This window comes from Mustela nigripes, chromosome 4 (assembly GCF_022355385.1).
Source record: "Mustela nigripes isolate SB6536 chromosome 4, MUSNIG.SB6536, whole genome shotgun sequence".
Lineage (NCBI taxonomy): Eukaryota > Metazoa > Chordata > Mammalia > Carnivora > Mustelidae > Mustela > Mustela nigripes.
The window spans coordinates 11,338,833-11,347,955 of NC_081560.1; the positions used below are offsets into that span (position 1 = coordinate 11,338,833).

General features: G+C 40.0%; 1 protein-coding gene across 1 annotated transcript; it reads right to left on the reverse strand.

Annotated features, from left to right (window-relative positions):
• Positions 1 to 235: 235 nt before the first annotated feature.
• Positions 236 to 7,284, reverse strand: PIP (prolactin induced protein). Its single transcript, XM_059395580.1, has 4 exons — positions 7,190 to 7,284; positions 5,159 to 5,264; positions 682 to 796; positions 236 to 363 (listed from the first exon to the last, which is right to left on the reverse strand). Exons 1-4 carry the CDS (start codon positions 7,282 to 7,284, stop codon positions 242 to 244), a joined length of 438 nt encoding a protein of 145 aa, XP_059251563.1. The 3' UTR covers positions 236 to 241.
• Positions 7,285 to 9,123: the final 1,839 nt, after the last annotated feature.

The following is a 9,123-nucleotide window of genomic DNA, read 5'->3' on the forward strand; positions in this document are numbered from 1 at the left end:
TTCTTCCTACCAATGGACAATGAGAACCCATAAACTCCTCAGTAACATTTTTTTGAGAGAACAAAGTTCTAGAAATTCTGGGTGCTCTGAGGCTCCTCTGGGATAGATTTGGAAGGGAAAACACAACAGAACACAGAGAAGTTTGTGAGAAGTTTATTTTATAGACCACAACAGATACTCCAGCCAATTTTTCTTAAAGGAATCACCCTGGGGGGCAGTTAGACAAGGGCTTCCAGCATGATCAGACTGTCTGTATTTTCCTAATGGTATAATAATATTTATTTTCATTGGGCACCACTGATATATTAGGGCAGATACCTTCTTGTTCAATAATGTGGACCACTGTTGCTATTGCCATAGTTCCTGAAAGAGAAAAGGACAAAGATCTTCTCTGATAACACTCTAACCCCATTTCCTGGGTTTTCTACTAGTTTTAGGCACCTCCCTACTAGGGCCCAGTTTCCCTAAATCATTTGCAAGTGTATCTCCCTTGGGCTTTTCTCATACAACCCCTCAACTTTCAGACATGGGCATAGTCCCCATCCCCTGTCTCCTCTTCTTCCCTCCTTTCTCTCCACCCTTCTGTCCTGACATTCTGCCCCACATCCGAAGTCACATTTCTCTTTACGGTTTCCCTTGCCCTAGTGGATAGTTCTTTCCTTGGATGGCCCCTATACTTACTATTGACTGTAAAGTCCCAGAAGAAAGTTCTTGGATAATCCTCACAGAGACAAGCAGTGTAAACATAGTTAAAAGGACCATCCATTGGGTGGCTGCCTTGGAGGTAAGTTTTAATCTGTGGAGGAAGAGGTGGGCAGAGAGGACCCTGTGTTAGTCTGGGGAGCAGAAAAAAGGGAGAAAAAGGCAAGAGAGCACAAAGAAAGATGAGGACAACATCATTTGTGTACAAATAGCAGGGATGGATGTAGATCAGAGGCACTGTGGAGTCCACTTTTATAGTATCATTTTGGGAACTAAAGTTTAAGTCAGAAGGTTTTCTGTCAACATATCTTCAAATTCCTGCTTTAGCACCACTGTGGGTCTGTGCTCTGAAAGGAAGAATTAGTGAGTTGACAGGGCAAGCAGAACTCATTCTGGGGCAGCCTTCATCTAAAGAGCAAGTTTGCTTTGGTTTCCCAACTAGGGCTTTCAGGAACTGGTTTGTGACCACAGCTTAGCTCTTGGGTGTGGAGGCCAAAACCAGGTCTTGTTGCCAGAACCATGTTCCTCTCAAACTGTGACTTTTGATGATTGCAGTGACATATCTCTGTCTTTCTTTTCTTGGTTGTGAGAGGAAAACAGTTACTTACCAAACTTGGCTGTAAGATAAACAAATGAAATCTTGATGGTAAATTTCCTTTTTTAATTTGAGAGGGCTTTACAACTTGAGATACATAAGTTTCAGCAGCATCAGGAAGCTTTTGTCTGGTTAGTGTTCAGCACGGGGTGTTATCCTAGAGTTCAGAGACCCAGCGGGTCCAGTGAACTCAGATGGAAAGAAATTTCATCTTTATTTTATCAACATCTCACTGAAATTGAGTATTCCTTCTGTTATTTTAGCAATGATCCTCAGTGGCATTAGCAGTGTGTATGATTTTATCATGAAGAGAAACATAGGTATGTTAGTATTAATTTACATGTTTATATATCTCAAAATATTGCCTGCAGTCATCACTACCTTGAACACAGGGTTGCATGGTCCTGGCTGGGGCCATCTGCCTGTCTCCTGAAGCTTGCCCAGGTAACTGGAAACCATGTACCGAATAGTCCATCAGCTCCAAACAGCTAATTCAAGTGTTCTCACCATTGGAATTTTACTCAGAATACTTTGAAGATCCTGGTATTTCTTTCAAGAAAACTACTCTTGCCTGGTTTACCTTTTTATGGCATTTACAACAGTTTATCTTAATAAACAAGAGTTTTCAACACTCGAATATTCAAACAAAAATCCCAATCTATTGGAATCCACTTCTTGTCAAAAGCCAGTGCACAGCTGAAGCTACTTATTCAAGCTGAGCAACAAGAGCTGTCCCATATAGTTTTTACAAAATAAAATTTAACTTGTCTATATTTTAAATGTATTGACTTCTTGGCTAATATGTTGATAAAGAAATATAAATAGTACTGTTTCAAAAGTTTTTTTTTTTTTAAATTTTTAAGTAGGCTCTATGCTGGGCATGATAATGCTATCACTATTTTTCCATATGGTAGTTTTTGTTGTAATCCAATGCATTTTTGGGAACACTTTTAAAAGCAATTTTCTGATGAGAGTTCCCTAGACTTCATGAGACCAGCAAAATGGTCCATACCACAAATGTTTAAGCCTTGTGGTTTGTCACAAGTTCTCTTTCAATTACAAATACAAAAAAAAATTTTTTTTTTTAAGATTTTATTTGACAGGCAGAGATCATAAGTAGGCAGAGAGGCAGGTGGAGAGAGAGGAGGAAGCAGGCTTCCTGCTGAACAGAGAGCCCAATGCAGGGCTCTATCCCAGGACCCTGGGATCATGACCTGAGCTGAAGGCAGAGTCCTTAACCACTGAGCCACCCAGGCACCCCACAAATACAAAATTTTTAAAAAAGATTTTATTTATTTATTTGAGAGAGAGAGAGAGATTGTGTGCAGGTGCAAGGGGAGGGGCAGAGGGAGAGAGAGAGGCAGACTTCCTGCTGAGCAGGGAGCCTGACCCAGGGCTTGATCCCAGGACCCCAAGATAATGGCCTGAACCAAAGGCAGATGCTTAACCAACTGAACCACCCAGGTGTGCCTAATTGATTTTAATTTTAAATCTGTGATTCTTTTTTTTTAAATTTATTTTTTATTTATTTTCAGCATAACAGTATTCATTATTTTTGCACCACACCCAGTGCTCCATGCAATCCATGCCCTCTATAATACCCACCACCTGGTACCCCGACCTTTTACCCCCGCCCCTTCAAAACCCTCAGATTGTTTTTCAGAGTCCATAGTCTCTCATGGTTCACCTCCCTTCTCTCTATCTCCCCATGTCCTCCATGCTATTTGTTTTGCTCCACAAATAAGTGAAACCATATGATAATTGACTCTCTCTGCTTGACTTATTTCACTCAGCATAATCTCTTCCTGTCCCGTCCATGTTGCTACAAAAGTTGGGTATTCGTCCTTTTTGATGAAGGCATAATACTCCTATGGACCCTCAACTCTATGGTCAAATAATCTTCGACAAAACAGGAAAAAATATACAGTGTAAAAAAGACCGTCTCTTCAATAAATGGTGCTGGGAAAACTGGACAGCTATATGTAGAAGAATGAAACTCGACCATTCTCTTACACTGTACACAAAGATAAACTCAAAATGGATAAAAGACCTCAATGTGAGATAAGAATCCATCAGAATCCTAGAGGAGAACATAGGCAGTAATCTTTTCGATATCAGCCACAGCAACTTCTTTCAAGATATGTCTCCAAAGGCAAAGGAAACAAAATTGAAAATGAACTTTTGGGACTTCATCTAAATCTGTGATTCTAATACTTCACTTGATCAAAAATAAATTTATTTGCAAAAGTATTATAATTGTTAGAAAATTGAGATTAGATACTAGGATCTTTACACATATAAAAATAATATATTCCTAAAAATGTAAAAATATGATGTTTTTGTAACCATACATATTTTTAATATTAGAAGCTACAAATAAAAATTGGTTGGTCAGAACTAAGAAAATTCCCCATAAATTCTTTCTAACTTACAATATTGTTTATTTTATGAGATTCCTTGTACTTGGGTAGGTTTTAAAAATATTGCCTTATTTTATTGTATTAGCATTGTCCTTAAAACATAGTCCTTAAAGTTACAGTAGCACAAAAGTATTTCACATGTGATTAAACAATTTCTCAGGGGTAGAAACAGACTTCATTATCTATCATCAACAGAAACTACCATTATCATAAGACTTTTATGCACACATTCTCATTCCTTTTATCATCTGTGGTTATGATAAGACAAAATTGAAAAATTATGATGTGGTTTCCCTCCTACCTGCTATTAACGTACAAGGTTCATATTCTTGAACTGTAAACAGACAAATTTGACAAAGCAGTTGTGTTGTTCTTTGCTCAGTGATCAGAAGTCTTTCTCTTACAGGTATGGGGCCATTTCTAGAATGTATTCTAATGAATAACAGTGTTCATGCTCCCAATTTTGTTTCTGATTTAATCATCATACATAAAAATAATTTGAGTTAGGAAACTTCTGTCATAGGAAAATGCTTGTGCTGCCTGAGAGAGTGCCCTTCTGGGAGGAGTCAGTGGGGCCTAGAACAGTGGTAGCTATCAAGGGGCAGATTGTTTGTGTGTGACAACATGTGAGAAGTCTGCCAGCAGGGAGGAGAAGACACATTCTCCTGGGGAAAAGCCTCTGTGGGTTAAACCTGCACAGACCTCTTTTCCTGATGGCCCAGAGCAGCCAAACAGGAGCGATAATGCACAGGTGAGTCTTAACATGGCATTTCCTTTTGAGAACTCTGATCTAGTGAAGGGATTGGAACTCCCTCCCACAACTGGAGGAAATAGGGCGGAGAGTGTGGGTTCTTTGTTGGGGAGAGGAGGCTGGAACAAGAGTGAACTTCCGATGGTAGAGCAAAAGGGCAGAGGGAGGGGCAATGAACACAGCTTCTTCTTAGAGCTTACTGCAGAGGAGGGAATCAGACCCTGTGTGTTCTCTGCAACATAGCTCTTCTGTTCACCTGCCTCAATCCACTGGATGAGGTTGCAGTTTTTCTTGTAAGAACCCCCTATCCCACCCCTCGTCTCAAATAATCATGTCTAGGACCTTAGAGGAGCTCTTACCTCTTCTCCCCCAGCCGTTACACTTTTCCTCTCTTCTTCCATTTAGCTGTGCTTTTCTCACTACTCATTCCTTCTTTCCTTCTCATTCTTCCTACACCTGTCTGCATCTGGTTCCTTCATCTGTAAAATGAGAATAGTAATCTGCCCCAAGGTCTGATGATTGTTCTGAGGCTCAAGTAGCATAACACATATGAGAATTGGGAGCATGAGGATTGCTATTCAGCATTTTATTAGGTATAATATGCAATGGTAAAGTGAGAGATTAATCTAATTGTACTCATACCTAAGGAGTCAGAGTTTTATGAGTTTACTTCCCCAGGTCTCTACTTACCACCATACATTCTCTTAATTCTGTTGCAACTTTAAATTTCATAGTGACTTCTTCATTTTCTTTTGCATTTGAGGGCATGTCCAATTGCATTTTTATCACTTCTCGACTAGTTTTGGGAAGAGAGAAGCAGGGCAGAAATCAGAGATCTGTCCACGAGAGAGGGGCACAATGAGCAGAACAGAGGGAAGGAACAGGGAAGGTGCAAGGGAAGGGGATGATGGCATATGAATCATTTGCTGAGCATCACAACCCTTGGGAATCTTTGATCCTTGTTTGGTTTGGTTGTTTTCTACAGACTCCCTTTTGTTTAATAAAGCAACTTTGATGCTTTATTTAAAACTGAGCATCGTTGTTCTTTCCACTGACAAAAAATAAGTTCAAAGAGAATAAAAGTACAATATTACATGTAATTTCTTAGTAAAATCCTCCAGGTTCTGTTGATTGTCCACTATGTGGGAGGGCTCAAGCTATCGTTAGTAGAATATTCCATATCAACAGAATCATACTAAACCATAAACATCTTAATGCACTGGAAGTATTTTTAGAGTCATCCTTGAGATCCTCCTTCTTTAGTTCCTGGGCCTAGGAATTTGTTTTTCTTTAGGTCTGCAGTGAATTTGGACACATGGCCATATTTGGGAACTTTAGATGATACCCTACTTTCAAGCCACATACCACAATCTGATGGGAAAAGAAAATGGAGGCCGAGGGAAGTCAAGGATTTTTCCATCAGGGATGTCTGGGTTCTGGACTAGGAGACTTACTTTCTCTCTCCTAGAAACTCTTGGTTGAGCTCTTTAGGTTTTGGGTGGGACAGGAGGAAATTCAGGTTTTTTTGCTACAATGCTTCAGGGTCCCCTTTTCCTAGAGTAAAGCATCTCAGATTTTGGAGATATTCCATTTCTTCTACCAGTTGCTCTAGTGCTAAGTGCACAGAAAAGGGTGTGAAGAATTAAGTGTCTCCAAAATTTCTCTCATCTGTAAATGAATTTGGGATTGATAAAATGACCATCTTAGTCAGAGTGAGTGATCAGATCAGCTTGCCTGGTAGTGAGGAACTTCCTGGGATGAGGGTCTTTCAGTGCTAACTCCGAGAAATTCCTGGACAAATGGGGATGGCTGATCACTCTAATTAGTATAGCTTATTTCAGTGTTTTGCTGTCCCATCTCAGGGCTACATGGGGTGACATCTGTATCTGAACCTGCCCCTACTCAGTGTTTCTTAGGACAATGGCCTCCACTAGCAACTTGTTAAAACTCTGAATGGTTTACTTCAGGACAGTATATCTGGTCATGCCACAGAATGTATCATCAGAATCACAATTCAAAAACCCAGCACTCAAAACCATATTCCTGTGAAGAAAACCCTCTAGATTTGCTGAGTGGCCCTGCTTCTCCTAGACCCTGGCTGCATTTCCTACTTCATTTGCCTGATTTTCCTGCTTCCTTCAAAAATGTACCCTCAGTGATTTGACTACTGAATCTGTGCTCCTAGGGCCTACTGTGGGTCGTGGGTGGGTGTGTCCTTGCTTTTGTCTTTGGGCTTCAGAATAGGAAGAATGTCTAAGCTTCTGGGCTAGCTCAACTTCAGGCTCTGGGGTCAAGGATCAATGATCAAGGCTTCTGATCCTTTCACCAGTCCTGCCAAAATTGTGTATCACAGACCTGCTAAACCTACTGTTCTAGGAGACAAGTTGTGAGAACATAAAGTTTACTGAGCAGAAATCTAACAAAGGTGTAGACTATAGATAGGATGTAGATCAGAGCCACAGAGGAAGACTGACTGTTAATAAAAGCCTTTATGCACACTGAGTGCCATATTTCCATGGACAACCAGAAGCATCCAGTGGAAATAGAGGGGAGCTGATAAGACTTCCTAAGAGGAGAGAAGTGGGACCTGACCTGGGGTTTATAAGCATCCCTGGGACTAGAGATCTGGGAAGTTGAAAAGTTTTCAGGGATAGATTTCCAGGCTAGGATAGAAGCCCTCCCTGAAGGAATTTTTGTGAGGAGGAAAAAGACTTGGCTCACGTGTCTTCCTGAGCTTTGTTGGTTCCCAAGTGTAGACAGAGAACAAGGACCAAGATGCCAGGGCCGGGTCTCAACAGGAGCTGGAGAAGGTGCATGGTGGAGGAGACAGAATATGATGTCCTAGAGAAGTACTGTCCCAGGTGGCCAGCATACTCCTTATATGCAGATCAAGGAAGCGGGAGAGTTGCCAAGCGGATGTATGTGGTCAATTACCCATTTTATCCTTCCCACTTATGCTCTTTCCTTGTTGAGCTAAAGTTTGTTTTTCCATTGAAAAAGTCAACATTCAGCTATAGTGTTCAAGTCTAGGTGAGGAGTTAGATTATCCCTCCTCATTTACTTAATATACCAGAGTTTCTCAGAATAGCCAAGACCTCAAAAGACATAGCAGTTCTTTCCTAGCTTACAGAAATGTTTTCTTTTCCCTCACAATCATATGCCTTCTGTATGTAGCCTTAAGAACAGTTTGCTTCTCTAGTCTCTAGAGGTAGAGAACCCAGCTGTGGTAGATTTCAGTTCACAACTCTAGGACACATTTGCTTGATCCCCTGAGAGTAAGTTTAAGAGGAGATGTTCTTCAGAAAATTTCACAGGGCTGCTAGTGTGATTAGGATTCTCCTAGGGGCCAGCACCAATTATGACAGAAGATGGGCTGCTCTGAATGCTGGGAAATTAAGACCATAAAACTGGGTAGCACAAATATGTGTGTGATTGCTGAGTCCTTAACTTCAGGGGCTATAACATGAACACACACACACACACACACACACACACACAAACACATAGTTTTTGGTTCTATTTGATAATCCTAATTTAGCTGGTGTTTGAGAAGGGACCATAAATGTTGAAAAGGTTGGAACCCATATTGGCTATAAGTGTATTTGAAACTTGGGGGTGAAATCATGTCCTAAACCCATGATATAGCAAACAGTTTAGATGGAAAGGGCAGGTGGGGAGTAGAGAAGTTAAGGCAGCTGGACATGTTGTACTAAATTCTTGACATAATTTTTGCTGAGCTTCAAGATGCCTCAGTGTTGCTTCAGTAGGCAATAGATTCCTGACATATAAGACGAATTATTGCCTATGGAACATAATTTTGAGAGGCATTGCATGGTGATATTTACATATATATTTAAATAAATATTTAAAAATAATTGTTTTTTAAGTGATGGTCACATATTGGTCAGGGATATCATGGAAAGTGATATCCATAGAATAATGGAACACAGTGAGGATGCTTTACAGGCTAGTAGGAATAACCATATTTTTAACCATTCATTCCATCATGTATATTTGATTATAGGACTCCTGGGTATTTTAGCCTGATATAAATGCTTGCATATATTGGTTAAACAATTGTCGGCTAAATCAGAAATAGATATTTATTCTAGAAACTGATATGGCTTAAGGGCTAATAAGCCAATAAATCACTGCAACATAATTTTTTCAATTGCTACCCACACTGCATTAAAGATCTGGATGGAGGTGAACAGTATCAAGCAAACCTTGGTTTTAGCTTGGTTTTAGGAACTAGGCAAGTCCACCTGCAAAAATCCATGTGTCCTAAGTCTGTTCAACAGTTGACTCATAGATGTCAGTATTCATGGAGTTGAATATATCTGAAAAGATCAAAATTTCAGAGAGAAGATAGGATCTAAGTAACTGCGGCAGTTCTATAGATGGTATGTTGGAAAATTTTCAGAATGTTATTTATGACAAAAGTTTGAGGATAATATTTTCTTCTCCATGCTGTTGTTTGGAAAACTAATCTAGCAGATGGCTTCCAGGGGGAGAAAATGAAACCGAAATTGCTATGTCCTTTAAGTAATGAACAGGTTTAGTAGGTTTCCAAAAACAAATAGATAAAATCAGATTAAAAACAACGGAAGAGGCCCATAGAAGGGAATGTACAGGTACAAAGGGAAGGGATTAAG

Bases quoted from the DNA above. Each gene is read 5' to 3' on its own strand.
- PIP (XM_059395580.1), bottom strand. From the start codon at position 7,284: ATGCACCTTCTCCAGCTCCTGTTGAGACCCGGCCCTGGCATCTTGGTC. The intron at 5,265-7,189 runs GTGAGCCAAGTC...TCCCAAAACTAG, and splicing joins AACAAAGCTCAGGAAGACAC to TCGAGAAGTGATAAAAATGC. The intron at 364-681 runs GTAAGTATAGGG...TTTCTCTTTCAG, and splicing joins CTGGGACTTTACAGTCAATA to GAACTATGGCAATAGCAACA.